This window comes from Callorhinus ursinus, unplaced genomic scaffold (assembly GCF_003265705.2).
Source record: "Callorhinus ursinus isolate GAN/ISIS: 27379988/994484 unplaced genomic scaffold, GSC_fseal_2.0 scaffold17, whole genome shotgun sequence".
NCBI lineage: Eukaryota > Metazoa > Chordata > Mammalia > Carnivora > Otariidae > Callorhinus > Callorhinus ursinus.
This window is the reverse complement of record NW_027397079.1, coordinates 15,665,393-15,681,515: the sequence shown is the minus strand read 5'-3', so window position 1 is coordinate 15,681,515 and position 16,123 is coordinate 15,665,393. Positions and strand designations below refer to the sequence as shown.

Here is a 16,123-nt window from a genome sequence, read left to right as displayed (position 1 = left end):
CCCATCCGTTAGGGCTTGTTGGCAGTTCACTAGTGATTAGATTGAGGTGGCGTATTTTCCGCAAGAGTATCACGGACACGGTGCTCCGTTCTTACGGCATCCTCTAGGTAGTGAATGACCTTGACTTGTGTCTTTACAGGTGATGTTCATTTGATCATTTGGCCTAAAGAGGTATCCGTCAGGCTTCTCCTTTGTAAGGTTATTCTTTTTCCTTTTGTGATAAATACTTTATGGGTGGGGCGCCTGGGTGGCTCAGTTGGTTAAGCGTCCGACTCTTGATTTCGGCTCAGGTCGTGATCTCAGCGTCATGAGATCGAGCCCCGCTTGGGCTCCACGTTGGAGCCATGGAGGCTGCTTGAGATTCTCTCCCTCGGCCCCTCCCCGCTTTCATAAAAAAATATTGTGTGGGAGGTACCTCAAGACCTTGTACGTGTCCCAGTTCTCGGGAACCTTTAAGTCCCTAGTTTTAGCATCCACTGATGTTCCTGGTGGTGTGGTTACTTCTTCGATAGCTGCCGAGTGGTGATTTCTGGTTCCATACTCTGTCCACCCTTACTACTTGGCATTCTGCTTTATAGAAGAGCTTTCTCTTCTCCCTGTTTACTTTTTCATTGATTCCTATTTCATTCAATGGACCTTAACACACTTTCATCAGTATTTTGATGTTCAGATTATCCCTGATTTGGCTGGTGGGAGCCCCTTGGCTGCTCTGTCCTCTTGCTGTATCCCCAGAGTTCTTTGGACGCTTCCTTACTTTCTGGTCCTCCAAAATGGTTCGTGTTTATCTTTTGCATTCTCTGCCCTAGACCTGCAATCAGCCATTTTCCCAAGAAGCCATGATTCCTTTTAGAACGGTATTTAGAAACTAAGATTTGGGTATTATGTGTGCTTACCACTAGCGGTATGTGGCCGCCCCCAGACCTTCACAGTGGGCAGGGAGTATATGTGTTGTATACAGACACAGATTTGTACATCTATATTTATTTCTGTATTTATCGAGATACATGATGAACTATGAATTCAGTCCTTATTCTCTTCCAACATCTGGGATTATTCTAGATTTCTTCCTCTGTTTGAACTTCCTTCTCCAAAAGTGAGAAACCTGGCTCCCATTATCCTTAATGTATTAAGTAATTTACTCAGTTGCCTGTATGTATCTAATCTCACGTCCCCACGGCCTCCCCGTGGCAATGAGGTTGTCCCCCCACCTCATTGCTTGGGCTCCTGTGCTCTGGATGGGACTGCTGCCCCTGGACAGGAGCCCTGTCACCTCACTTGGGCCCTGACACCCCCCTCTAGGCTTCCGTCTCCCCCAGTGTCTATTCTTGCTGCCCCACACGGGCTTCAGTACTCCCCACGCTACAGGTCACTGCTTCCTTCCCCTGCAAGGGGACAGCCTCTTCATGCCAGGACCCTACACTAGCAACGCTTCTGCTCTGCTTCCCGAATGTCTACTATTTTCTGATTGTTAGGGCTGCCATAACAGAGTACCGCAAGCTGGGTGATTTAAACAACAGAAATTTATTGCCTCATGGTTCTGGAGGCTGGAAGTCTAAAATCCGGGTGTTGGCAGGGTTGGTTTCTTCTGGGGGCTCTAAAGGAGAATCTGCGCCCTGCTTCTCTGCTCGATTTGGTGGCGGCTGGTAATCTTTGGCATTCCTTGGCCTGTGGATGCATCCCCCCAACCCCCATCTCTGTCTTCATACAGCTGTCTCCTCTCTGTGTATGTGTGTGTGTCCAGATTTCCCTCTTCTTGTAAGGACACCAGTCATGTTGGATTTAGGGCCCATCCTAACCCAGTATGACCTGATTTTAATTTGATAATATCTGCAGAGACCCTATTTCCACATAAAGTTATGTCCACAGGTTCTGGGTGGACATGAATTTGGGGGCCACACTCTTCAACACAGTACATCTGCTTTGCACAGTTCCAGCTAATGAGTTTTTGGATTACATCGTCCATGAAGGGAGGGAGGGGGGAGGAAGGATAGACAGAAACTCCGTCGTTCTGAGAAGAGTGTTCTTTTTTTTTTTTTAAGATTTTATTTATTTATTTGACAGAGAGAGACACAGCGAGAGGGGGAGCACAAGCAGGGGGAGTGGGAGAGGGAGAAGCGGGCTTCCCTCCGAGCAGGGAGCCCGATGCGGGGCTCGATCCCAGGACCCTGGGATCACGACCTGAGCCGAAGGCAGACGCTTAACGACTGAGCCACCCAGGTGCCCTGAGAAGCATGTTCTTTATTGCCATATTATACTTATTCTCTGATCTAAAATTAGAGCACTGTGCTGCCATCAGGGCTGTTGGAAAGCTCAGGACTTGGAGTGAACATGGGATGGCACTCATTAGGATGTGGCTTTACGATTCCTCCTGGGGATTATACCCCTCCACCCCCGAGACACCCTATGCTGTAATGGATGGCGGCTTTTTACTCACTGTTGAGCAAACCTCCTCACCTGGTCTGGTGCCGCTGGGGTCGGGGTGCTCCCCTGGCCCCTGGCCGCCCAGTTCTGGGCCACACAGCTGTGTCCTGGTGCGCGTCGTCAGTCCCGTACCAGGCGGCGCTGGCCTCTGTGGGAGTCGGCTGGAGCATTTGTGCGGGGTGAGCTCTGACCGTGGTCATGAAGGGCACCCTGTGTCAGCACCCCGACTCAGCAGCCGTGCCCAGCATATCCTAGGAGTGTGTTGCCCTGCTTTTTTTTTTTTTTATCACTTATTAACTTGTATTATATTCTGAACTATATTAACTTAAATATTACTTATATGGAATATATAAAAAGACATAGAATATATACTGACATATATTAGCTCTATGTTAACATATATATGCTGATGACTTTCTCATACAATTGAAATACTCTTCTAGAGGCACGGTTTTTCATTATTTGAGTCTACCGCATGTTATGCAACCATCTCCATACTGTCTGGTGTTTGGATCAATTTAAATTTTTTGCTGTTGTCAATGATGCTCCGTCAAACATCCTTGACCAAAAATTTGTGTCGGTGGAAACTATTAATTATTAAATATCCACTGTTGACCAGATAGTAGGCAAGGCACTTTACACATCTTATTAATCCTACCACAAACTCTGAGGAAGTTATCCCCATTTTACAGATGAGAATACTGAGGCTTAAGGATCTGGGGTTCTGCTGCCCTCTGCGTTTGGTTCCTGAGGCAGTGCCCTGGGGAGTGGCCAGCGTTGCTGAGGGAAATACTCCCAGACCTGCATGCCTCCTCCAGTTTTGAAGAAAGTGGTGGACACTAAGAGATTTCTGAGTTTTTAGAGGAATGGCAGGTTGAATTCTCAGTTAGGGTCACAACTCCCCAGTTCGAGTCTCATATAGGGCATGGCGATAAGGATGTGGCACTAGCTCCTTGGGACACAGGCCTCCAAGGCCTTCCCTGGTCTCCACCCTGCTCATGGGTGGCTATGCTGTCCCCAAGTTATGGTGCCTGTCAGCCCTGCATCGTGGCCACCATGCTACTCAGTGACAAATAAGGGTAGTGCAAGGTCCTGTGGCGATCAGAATCACTTAGTCCAGGTCAACTTAATTAGCGAAGAGTCAGATAAGATCAATTATCATTAACATCCAGCTATTTCTTGGTTCCATTCTCTCCGTATGAGCAGGAAGGCTGTTGTGCTGAGAGTTGAACCTGCATTGGTCAGGAAAAGCTTTGTGGGAAGGGTAGATTTAAAAGTGGCCCTTCATTCCGAGAGGGAAGTTAAGTTGGTGTGGGCGGATGTAGGACAAACAGGGTGTGGAGGGAGTACAGATGGAGGCAGGTTGGCGTGGCGTTTGCAGGCATGAGGTTTGGCACTCGTTAGAGGTCCTGATACTAAAAATGAGGGAGAAGCAAAAGGCCCTCATGGCCCGTGTTTGCTCTGCATATACACTGACAGGGTGGAAATTGACAAATACCCCAAAAGCTTACCACCTGAGTGGTTTTCAGTACCTTACACGGATGTTTATGCAAAATGTGCATTGAGGTGGTAGAGCATCTATGGGTCTTACGTGTGCTTAGTTCTTGGGGCTCATCAAGAATCACTCATATGTGGAATTTAAGAAACAAAACAGATGAACTCAGGGGAAGGGAAGGAAAAATAAAATAAGACAACATCAGAGAGGGAGACAAACCATAAGAGACTCAACTCTAGGAAACAAACTGAGGGCTGCTGGGGGTGGGTTGGGGGAATGGGGTACCTGAGTGATGGGCATTAAGGAGGGCACGTGATGTCATGAGCACTGGGTGCTACATGCAACTGACGAATCTCTAAATTCTACCTCTGAAACTAGTAATGCACTGTATGTTAATTAATTGGTACAAAAAGAAAAAGGAAGAAGAAGAAGAAGAAAAAAGAATAAGCTGGGCAGGGCGCCCGTTCTTCCTCCCCTCCTTTCTAAAGACTGCCCAGGACCCAGGTGGCCCATGCTCTGGGCCAGGTGACCCTGCCTGAAGCAGAGACCTAAACAACTGGAGAACGCACCCAGTGACAAACACACAGATAACAAACCCTCTGGTTCTCTCCCATTGCTTTCTTGAACAGGAGATGGAGATGAAAGGGTAGAACGTAAAAAGATCGTTTTATTTTGGAGTGGGGAAATATTGTTTTCCTAGTACAAATTACAAAAATAAAGCTCTGGCTGGACAGAATACACAGTACGTCTTGCTGATTTCCACCAGCCAGGAAGGTACCAAGAGGGGCAGGAAGTACGAATTAATGGGGGGTGGTGCTGGGTAATGGAGGTCCGGAAGCTGCTTTCTATGCATGGGGCCCAACCAGTGTGGCTGGAGCAGTGCTTACTGGCCACGGGGCTCTCTCGGCCCCGGGAGCCCCGTCAGCACAGGCTCCCAGTGCGGACACTGCGTCAGACTGGGAGGTACTGGGCCCTCCATGCCTCTTTATGTGGACCCCAACTTGGCCTCGTGGTCCAAAGGCCAAGTAAGGGCCTAAGACCCCTTGTGTTTAAATGTGAACTCAGCCACTCCATAGCTCTGTGACCTTGGGCCAGTTACTTATTAACCTTATGTGTCTCAGTTTCTTCTTCTGTAAAATGGAGATTTTAGGAGCACCTACCTTACATGATGGTGGCAAATCAAATGAACTAATAATACTCATAACAAGCTGAGAACTTGCCTGACACTGTTGAGCACTTAAGACTCATCAACTATGGCTCATATCATTGTCACGTAGCATGGGATCCTGGGCGCTCTGGACCTGCCAGCTGGTGGTGTTTTCAAGGGCCTGCAGGTCTAAACAGGGATACGAGTTACTCACACAGAAGCTCCCCGACTTACCAACAGGTTGCCTTCCAAAAGGTGATTAAGCTTGCAGAGCGTGAGTCAGACCTTTTAAAACCAGGCTTTTCTCAAAAAAAAACAAACCCAAAACAAAACCAAAAACACCCCCAAAAAACAAAAAGAAAAAACAAGCAAACAAAATAAAATAGGCTTTTCTCAAAATAGAACAGTTTCAATGTCAGGTGGCTCACCAGCCTCTTCAAAAACCCCACAAGGGTGTCCTAGGCAGATATTTTGTTTTGAGCAGACACCTGAGCACTCACTATGATTTGGCAAAACTAGAACTGGCCTTGAAACTCTGTGTCCATCTGGTGTGAATGGTTCCTCATTCATACCAGCCACAGTTCAGGTGTTCAGTGGCCACACGTGGCTGGTGGCTCCCTTGTTGGACTGTGCGGGTACAGAACGTGTCCAGAATTGCTGGAGAAGGCTGGTCTGTATTTATCAGGTGCCTGTTTGATGCAAAGTAGAAGTCAACACAGATGTACATATTAACATATGTAGCAATGTTAACCCAGGCGTCGGCTTGAAAGGAGCATAGGATATATATTGTGAGGCAGTGTTTTAGGAATTCAAGGGAAATTTTGCAGAGGGGTGGCTGGCTATTTCCAGGCTGGGCATTTCTCCCAGGCTCTAGCCTCGGTGGATCTAATGGCCCACCCAACACTTTTTTTTTTTTTTTTTTTGATATCCCAAAAATTGAGTCTCAAAGCCAATAGACCCAAAACCAATCTCAGTATTTCTTCTCTTAAACCTTCCACATTCCCCTTGTGGAGAGTGGCATCGCTACCCTCCTGGCCTGAAGAAGGAAAAAAGGAAGGCATGGAAGTCCAGATATGTTTGAAGAGGGAGAGGAGTCAGAATCTCAGAAAGAAGAGCCTGGTGGTGTCTGTTTTTCTCTCTGAAGTGAGAGGCAAGAGCCTTTCCAGGATTGATGAGTGTGGCTGTGAATTAGGCAGTGTGGAAAGATCTGAGATCACTCCTGTGGGGTACAGCGACAGGGGCTGATAAGGGAGAAGCAAAAAAGATGTGCAGATAAACCATCAACGTGTCATGGTAGAGTCGGGACTGGGCATTATTCAGCCCAGGCATGAGTTTGTGACACATGAGCAAGCAAGAGGGAGGAAGTGAGACTCATTTGTTAGTGGAGAAGTGCTAGAGCAGCTGTGTTGGGCAGAGAATGGGGCCAGAGAATGGGCACTCTGGGGAGATGGGACAGGGGAGTGGGGCTCGTTGGGCGGGGATGGGCGGCAGGGCTCTGGGCCCCCTCTCTGAAAAGCGCGTGTCTGCATAGACAAGAGTATGTCCCGGGTTTCTTCAAGGCTTGCTCTCTGGATGGAGAGAACTCCTGTTCTCTTTAGGCTGCACTGAGAACTGTTTCCTAGAATGACTGTTGGCTCACCAACAGTACGGAAAACCAGTGATATATTTTGGTGTCTTTTGAACACACACGTGGAGGCCATAAGTCAGTTTCGGTTGCAGTGATGCAGTGCAAGTTACTATCAGACACTCAATCACACTGTTTCAGGTACCAGAGTAGTTTGTGGTCAGAGACAGGGAAATTTTTGTGAAGTAACTATGGTAATATCTTCTGAAAGGAGTTAGAAAACACATCCAATAAGAAAATTGTGGGTAGAATGGCGAATATGCAAAACTATAATTTGGATGATTCTCAGTATGGGAAACTTGTTCTGTGGTATTTAAAGGCATTTTAGAATTCTAATTTCATATGTATTTATATTCTCTTCATGATGAAATCTATTCACCATTGGGTCCTTGTTTTCCTATGACTCATTTGGAGATGTTTATTATACAAATGGGATCTGGAAGGCCATTGAGCTGATGGTACTGAATGGCAGGGATAGCCACATGTAGCTGCATATCCAAATTGCCCTGGGATAATAAAAAAAAAATTCCTGGTTCTTAATCCCTGGAAATTCTTATTCAGTGAGTCTAAGAGGGGGTCAGGGAGTCCTTTTTTTTTTTTTTTTTTTTAATTCCCCAGGTAATAACCGAGCAGGGAGCCCGATGCAGGGCTGGATCCCAGGACCCTAGGATCATGACCCGAGTCGAAGGCAGACGCTTCACTGACTGAGCCACCCCGGCGCCCCAAGGTTGAGCTCTTGAAAAGCCCACATAGTAGGAGCATTCATGGTTGAATTGCTTAAAACATTGAGAAGAACTGGGCTAGAGACCAAAATTATTAAATGAATCTGTGACGAGCATCTTTCAAAAGTTCGATAAAATAAAACAGTAAGTGCAGGGAATGAGGATTACATCACTGGTAACAATCGATTTCCCTTGCGTATTAACGCTCCTGAAGTTTAATAAAACTTTTTGAAATTGGTTTTGCATTGGTGCAGGTAACATGTACACTAAGAGGCCTGTCTTCTCTGGGTTGGGTGCTCATCCCAATGTTAAAATGCCTTCCTGATTTCATGACTGGTAATTGTTGACTTCATCCTCCAGGGACCCACCAGAGTGTGCAGAGTGATGTGAATACTGTAGGCAGAGATGTAGTATTAAGGTTAGCCAACCGGGCGGGTCTCAAACCCCACCCTCAGATTCAGAGTCCTATTATCTTAGCTCTGAACGCAATATTTTCGTGCCAGGCACTTGCTGTTAAACTTCTCTCGTGCTTTTCACGTCTGTTTTCCGGGACTGCGTACGGTTCTGAGGTTCGCCACATCCTTCTCTTCCGCTTCCTACTTTCCACCCTGACCTCCTTCTCCCCCTGCACCCACAGGTGCACACACATCGTGCACACACCTGGGGAGCCGTTCAGCCAAATAAAATGCCTTTTATGCCCCTTTTGACCACAGTACCAGGATAATGTAAAATTGGAAAAAAAATAAAACAACCTTACCCTTACTGGGGGGGGGGGGACTCTCATAGTTTGTATTGTGTGTTCCCATACGTTAAGACTGAAGTGCCATAAATTGATTTCATGACCCAGTGTTTGAAAAACACTGGCCTGGGGGTTTTGGGCATCTTCTTTGGAATCAGGTGGATCCGGATTTGAATCGTAGCTTGACCACTTAATAGCTCTGCAGCTTGGTAAGCAGCTTCATTTCCTCATCTGTCAAATGGAGGTAAGATACTATACCTCATAGAGCTTGTTTGAAGATTAAATGAAGTAACGCATGAAAAGCGCCCGGCCTAGGGTCTGATTCCTACGAAGCACTTGGACAAGTGATGCGGACAAGGAGGGCGATGATGATGGCGAGGATTTTCGGTTTTCAACTCCAGCCGCCTTCCACTCCACTCACGTAATTTTGAACTGGAATTTTTAACTTTTGCCAAAAGGGTACAAAGGTCGGTGTGAGGAGTGTAGAATCTCATGCAAGAGGCACTCGCATTTGGGGAACGATTACCGAATGTTCAGGAAAAGTTACTACTAGATGTCGCTAGTACGTTCCTACACGGGGCTTGCCCCTTGCGTCACTTTCTGCGCGTTCCCGCAGCCTCCACGCGGGACCCAAACAGTAGCCGCTGGCTCATCTCCGTGCCTCCCGTTTGCCCCTCTGTGACTGCTCTACGTGACTAATCTCAGGCTGGTACCCGGCATTTTAGGAGCCTCTGTCCACCAGTTGGGCTGGGCGATGGGGGGTACAAGCCTTGGTCCCTCCTCTAGGGGCTTGGGTGACTGCGACATGGTTTTTTCTTCTTTTTTTTTCAAGTCACCTTTTCAAGCTACGCTTTTCCTCCTCCCTAAAATGGCGATAACAATATTTAACTGATAAGGGCCGGTGTGTGGATTAGCGATGATTTCTGTAAACCACCCAGCCCGCGCGGCTCACCTGCTCACCTGCTCACGTGCTCGCGGACTCTCACGAAGCTCCACCCACATTGGTGCCCAAGTCGGTTGCTCCGCCCACGTCAGCAAACCCACCTTCCCCGGTCCTGCCTCTGCCCTTTATACCAGCCTTCACCTTTGCCTGGCTTGCTTGCCACCCTCTCTGTGCCTGGACTATTCCTCTCCATCCTAATAAGCTCTTCCTGTGCCGCAAAGCTTTCCCTTACCAACCCATCCGATAACGATTTATGGATTCCTCACGAACTAGTTCCCGTAGTTGGCAATTAATCGTATACTGCCTTCTGATCTCTAGTGCAGTCTTTTATTATCATAATTATAGTATTATTAGGTCGCTTTATAGGATTTATGTCTCATACCCCCAGTTAACTTATTAATTCCTTGAGGGTAGTGATCAGGTCTCACACATCTCTGAATCCTCCCTAGCACCTAGCAGAGTTCCTTGCAATAACCTGTGTTTAATACATATTTGTGCATACACTGGATGACTGGGTACTGCAGTAGGAGTACCTGCCGTAGGAGCAGAGGGTCCCGGGTTAGAGCTGAGAGAGAAGGTTTCGTCGATGAAAAGAGATTGGAGCTAGCTTTTGTTAGGAGGGCCGCATTTCGGTGGGTTGGGAAGAAGGGTGGGCACATGGCTGTGTGGGGAGGGCTATCAGGTTGACAAGAGCCCTGGCAGGTTACTTATAAAACAGATCAATGTCCCAGGTGCTGAAGAAATGGGATGGAGCGCTGCGGTGGTCAGACTCACGCTGAAGTCCTCCTCAGGGCTGCGTGGCGCCCATACTCTCGCCTTCCCTCTTCCCCAATTTTGACCCACCTCCTGTGCCCCTGCAACTGGGATCTGATGAGCTGTGGGGCTGCTGGTGGAAATTCTTCTTCTCTGAGTGAAGATGCTTTTATTTCCATTTCATTCTCAAAGGAAATTTTTGCTGTAGCTCAGCTTTTTACAAATAGCAGCTTTTTCTTTGAGTACCTTACGGACACCCTTCCGTTGTCTTTTGTCTCCTAGGGTTTCAGTTGAGTAGCCACGGTAAGGCTTCTGGGTCTTGGGGTTTTTGTTACTCGTTTTTCGAAGGTGATGCCTGTTTTTTCCCCTCTGGCCGTCTTTAAGATTTTTCGCTATGGTTTTGGTTTTCAGCACGCGTACTGTAGTGTGGTGGTATTTGTATTTGTCCGTTTGGGGTTTGTGGTAAATTATTAAATCTGCGGTTGGAAGATAATTGGCCATTGTCCCCAAATACCGCTTTTGCCTCATTCTTTCTCTTGTCTTCATGGACCTGCAAACTGCCCATATTTTAGATCTTTTTACCTCTAAGGTAAAATCTGCTCTGGGTGCTATCTTCTTTTTAACATTTTCCACCCTTTTGTCTCTTAAGTGCTGCATTCTGTTTATTTCCTTCTGACCTGTCTTCTTCTTCTTATTTTTTATTGTGGTGTCTAATCTGTTAGTAAACCCATCCATTGAGTTCTTAATTTTAATTATTTGCCCTTTAGTCCTAGAATTTCTTTTTTAGTTTTTAGTTCTTTACCAACGTTGTCTATCTTGTCTTTTATGTAAGGTGGGCATACTTGTTTTAAAGGCTGTTGAACATGTTAGGCATACTTGTCTTAAAGACTGTGTCTGAAAACTTTTGTTATCTGTGTATCCCTTACATCTGTATAAGACCTGTGTCTGAATCCCTGTGGGTCTGTTTTTGTTGTCCATATTTCATTGATTTTTTATTTTGTTGTCTTTTATCCTTGTATTCTCAGCTATATTGATTGTGTGTATGAAAAACTCCAGAGATAATATAAATCCTAGGATAATGTTGTCATCCTCAAGATATGATTACATTTACTTCTGGGAGTTCCAGATCCTTTTAATTTGATCAGGGATTGAGGTGATTCAAAGCCAGGCTTCAGTCTTTGAGGTTAGTCTATTTCCATTTAGTTTTATCCCAAATGAAGCGTGTGTGTGTGTGTGTGTGTGTGTGTGTGTGTGTTTGTGTGTGTGGTTTCTAGACTCTCTTTTCCTAGTTAAGTCCTGATCTTCAATTCTTGTCCGCCTTAGTCACCCAAATGTGTCAGAAGCTTTGCTCAGCTTCGATGCCCTGGAGCCTCCTGTTCGGGTAATTGGCAGATGCCCCCAGGCTAGGGGAAGAATGCCCCAAATGTCAGGCTTACCTTCCTGGGTTTCTTTCTTCTTCCCGATCCTGCTCTCCTCTAATTCTTTGCTACCTTCTTAGTTCTCTGATTCTTCTAAACAGATTTAAAAAAAACATGTTTTGTGTAGGTTTTCTTGCTATTCGCCTTGGGAGTTAGGTCTGAATTACCTAATTGTGTCATTAGCAGAAGCGTACCACCCACCTCTCAGCCAAGGATTTTATTATCTTAAATCCAGCGGGGATGTTTACAAGTCTCTGGAATACAATATTAACATGATTTAAGTGGTATTTTAGGAAATTTAGTATGTCAGTGGTATGCAGAACAGACAGGAGTTGGGAAAGGCTCAGGAAGTAGAACAGTTAAGAGACCATCATAACTGAGTGCTTTCTAGGGTAAGAAAAAAGCAGGTGTTAGGGCTTCTGAAGCTGGACATGTCAGAGAGATCCGAATGAGAGTCTTGGCTCTCCTACTTACTAGCAGATTGCCTTCAAGCAGTTCCTTTACCTATCCCGTCATCTATAATACAGAATACTAAATAAAGTCCCTACCTTCTAGGGTTATAAGAATTACACGAGAAACTCAGGAAAACTGGTTTTAGTGGGTTGGCGTATAGTATGTGCTCAGTGAATAGTAGCCATTGCCGTTACTATTCCAAGATCCAAAATTCAGTTGTTTAGGGTTAAAATTCAAGATCACTGTTTCTGGCCCTGAGCATGACCATACCATTGTCAACTTCATGGGGGACTGTTCACTTCCTATGAGTCGCAGGGAATAGCTTACATGCAGCATCACTGGTATCAGTGATATTCTAAATACCCGCCATGTACTGAACTGATTTAGAGGCTGATGCCATGGCTTTAAAGACGATCCCAACCCCACATCTCAAAGGTATAATGATGTGTGATTTTAGAAAGTGCCTTTTGTTGGGCTCGAGGGTAGATGCTTCGTATTTTAGTCTTAAAGAGCCATAGTACTAGCATTTCACTTTTTAAAAAAAAAAGATTTGTTTATTTACTTGAGAGAGAGAGAGCACATGTGAGCAAGAGGGGGGTGGAGGGAGAAGGAGAGAGAATCCTTAAGCAGACCCCCTGCTGAGTGAGGAGCTGGACGTGGAGCTCGATCCCAGGACCCTGAGACCATGACCTGAGCCGAAATCAAGAGTCGGACCCTTAACTGACTGAGCCACCCAGGCGCCCCAAGCATTTCACTCTTAAAAACAACCCAGGGCGCAAGCATAGAAGCTTACACAAAAGATAAACCCGATAATGAGCTTTCATGTCACAAAAGGATTCCTAGAGTCGTGGATCACTTGAGAAATTATCTTTTTGAAACCTCTCATTTTCCTAGATGATCGAAGTGCAGACCGGAGGGTTTGGGTGACTAGCCCAAGGACACACACTAGTAACGTCAAGGTCAGGACTGGAACACGCGTGTCTCGATTTCTGGGGGACTGTGGTTCTCTTGCCAACAGTAGCACCTCTTTGTCTTTTCTAACCTGTTCCATGCCTTCCCCGACTCCGTTTGAGTTTCCTGTGGCCCGTGGGACCAGGTGCCTCTGGGAAACTCGCCTTCCAAAAGGAAGACCCATCTGTCACCGTGAATTTCATTGACAGAAGCTAGAAGATTCATGCCAAGGAAGACTGTTTTCTCAGTATCTAGTCTCTGACCCTCTATGACTGTCCTCCCAGCCTTTTAATCTCTGGAAATCTCATTTATTTTTTGTGTCAACTGAAGGATGAGTTTCTGGCGCTAGGCTCAATATAGAATTCCACCTTCGCTTTCTTCCGCACAAGTCAGGACGTGCGCTCAGCTGGTGACCACCATGGGAGACCTATGTCAAACGGCGCCTGTGTTCTTCCGTGTCAGGCGGCAAGACCACTGGTCGTTCATTACCTGTTTAGTGTGTGAGACGTGGGGCCGGGCTCTAAGATCAAGTATACATAGAAGAAGTATCTTCGTGTGAAAAGATTCGTTTTTTTCCCCGTGTGTAACATCGGGGAAGTCCTAGGTGTTTAAAACAAAACAAAACGGAGAACCTGAAGTAAGAGAAGTCCTTTGTAACAGAGCTTGTCCTACTCTGAGAAGGCGATACTTGCGATCTTTGCTTTTCCTAAAAATCTGCTTATGAGTAATGACAGTCCTAACTCAGTCCTTGAGTTAGGACTGTCATCACACTTGTGTGATTTCCACAGTGTTTTGGTTAAGTAACTGAGAGACCAAGGTTTGGCTGAGCTGTGTGTCCTTGTTAGAAAGGCCCAGCATGTGAATAAGGGATGGACCAACAGATAGGTGATACAGAACGCGATACGCTGAGCCTAATGGAGGGGCTCTGCTTGCCAGAATGACCAGGCTTTGCAGGAAGAGCACGGAAGAGCAGGTGGCTCATAATTAAAAATAGAAGGCAGTCTAGAGCCTTGCTCCTCAGAGTCTGGTCCAAAGACCTTGGAGCTTATTAGAAAGAGGGAATCACAGGGCTCACCTAGACCTGCCAAATCAAGACTTGTGTGCCCATTGAAAGTGGTGATGTACTGGTCTGGATTTTGTAGTCAGCTCTTCCCTTTACTGTGAACAAAATCGATCATATTAATTCGTTTGCATTAATCCTCAGTTCTCCCTCCTGTCTTGGGATGATGATCACAGTCCCTCGGCATGGTTCTCCAGGCCCTTCCGCCTGTCTCTGGCCCCTTCTCTGTTGCCAGCTGCGTTCTAGTATCATTCTGTGCACAGGACTCTTCGTGTGGTATGGTAATCTCTTCCTTCTTGTTCCCTATTAGACTAGGAGTTTCCAGATGTCTCGCCTTTTCCTGTTCCTGGAATATCATTCTCAATAAACGATCTTGAAAAGGTGGATAAACGCATGAGGGACTGGAATGACTTGCGAACCACCAAGAGCAGCAGTGTTGGGGGCCCCTTTGGACTGTCCCCAAGCCTCCTGTTACTTACCTCAAAGAACGGTGGCCTGAAGCCTCCACATGTGTGGACAGGGCCGACCAGCAAGGGCAGCCTAGCCTGGCTGACCTTCAGAGCTGGCCTGGATCTTGTTTGAATATCTCTTGGGTGGAAGGCAGCATTTGGGCTTTGTAGGAATAGTAAAAGACCCTACGAGGGGTAGAGTTCCTGCTCTCCAAGCACTTACAGTTTGGTTAGGAAGAGAGATGTACACAGTGGATAGGAATAAAGACAGCATGGAAATGGCTGCTCTCAAGCAATGTTTGATTCTCAAATGAGCAAAGTAAGATCAGTGCGTCTTGGGGGAAGTCTGGGTGGAGGACTGGGCTAGAGTGGTCTGGGAAGGCCTGTGGAGAAGGAGGGCAGAAACTGGGTCTTGGAGAGTGGGGGAAGGACGGGCAAGGCCTGAGAAGGAAGAGCAGAGAGCGCAGTGTGAGCAGGGATTCCGAGGAGGCATCGGCAACAGAGAGTGGATCTGAACTGGGAGAGATGTGCAGGTTCTAGAATCGAGTTCTAGAATGTCTTCAGGCTCTCGAGGCCAAGGCTCCGACGTAGTGATGCTGGCAAGCTGGGGGAGCGGGGGAGGCACAGAGGAGAGGGAAGTCCTCTGCGGGCTGGAAGAGAGAGGGACCGAGACTTGGATCATTGCAACCCAAATTCATCTCAGTAGAACTTTCGGAGCTTGTTTTCGGAGGAGAAAATGAGTAAAAAAGGGAGGTACAGCTGAGGGTTGAAAAGAGAATGATGTCACGCTGCCCGTGAAGTTTTAGAGCGTGGAAGCTTGAATGGACCTCACCTTCGCTTTTGAATCCCACATTCCATTTAAATTTACATGCAAATAGGCTGAAGATGAGTGCTAGACGGTACTTTGTTAGTGATTGCACTCTGGCTGTATTTGAGTGGACAAGGGAAAGACTATCTAGAAATGCATCTGGAAGGAGGGAAGAGGGGCAGGATGTGGGCTGGGGGAGGAACTGTGTTTAGACCAGGCAGCTATTTTCAGAGGGAAGGTTAGCTAAAGGGAAGGGGGGAGGCTCTCAGGTCAGAGGGAGGTGGCCGCCGACGGGGGGACCCTTGCGGGAGGGAGCAAGAGAGCGCATGAACGTGCGCGCCGAGCCGAAGCCAGAGCAGAGATGCTGCCGGGCTCTGAGAGTAGATAGGACGCCAGGCGAATTGATGCTTTTAGACTTTAAAGCATGAAAATTGGTGGTTCAGAACATTTCTGTCACCCAGATACCCAAAAGCCAGAATTGGTTCTAAGCACTGTTTTCCCACAACTGTGTTGCTCTGTCCACTCTGGCCTCTGGGAAGGGTTAACACCCAAAGGTATTTGTAAACTGCTGGTCCTCCCGATGCCCACCTGATGCACCAAAGGGCTCTGCTACACAGCCGGGTTGGGGTGGGGCTAAGACCTCTCTTTAGGCCAAGTCCCTAGGGTGTCCAGGCCCTCAAACTAGCAGGGTTTCCGCCAGCCCAGGCCTCCTACACCCATGGGACCTTCTCAGCTGCGAGCTGGCCTGGCCCGAACCATTGCCCCACCGAGACAGCTCCTTAGGACTGAGTGTAGTCTAGCGGGGCAGGACCCCTCCCGCCCACCCTGGCCCTCCGATCCACCGCCCACGTGAGCTGTGTGGTTTTGGGGAAGGGGACAGCAGAAGAGGGTCAGGCAGGGGTGTAGAATTTCACAGTGCAGACCTGACAGCCACTAGCAGAATTATCTGATGCTGTGTTTCTCTTCTGCAAAGGGTACCATGCCGGTGGAAAGGATGCGGATGCGCCCGTGGCTGGAGGAACAGATCAACTCGAATACGATACCAGGGCTAAAGTGGCTTAATAAGGTAAGTGTGTTGTGTACCTCTGTGTGTGTGTGTGTGTGTGTGTGTGTGTGAGAGAGAGAGAGAGAGAGAGAGAG

The 16,123-nt window shown here is 47.2% G+C and overlaps 1 protein-coding gene across 4 annotated transcripts in view; it reads left to right on the top strand.

Moving 5' to 3' along the window:
• Positions 1–16,123, top strand: part of IRF2 (interferon regulatory factor 2) — an 80,927-nt gene that overhangs the window by 24,030 nt on the left and 40,774 nt on the right. For all 4 annotated transcript variants that reach the window (XM_025886034.2, XM_025886035.2, XM_025886036.1 and 1 more), the window contains exon 2: positions 15,957–16,049. In XM_025886034.2, coding sequence (XP_025741819.1) covers positions 15,963–16,049 — 87 coding nt within the window. In that variant the 5' untranslated portion in view covers positions 15,957–15,962. The remainder of the gene's footprint in view (positions 1–15,956; positions 16,050–16,123) is intronic.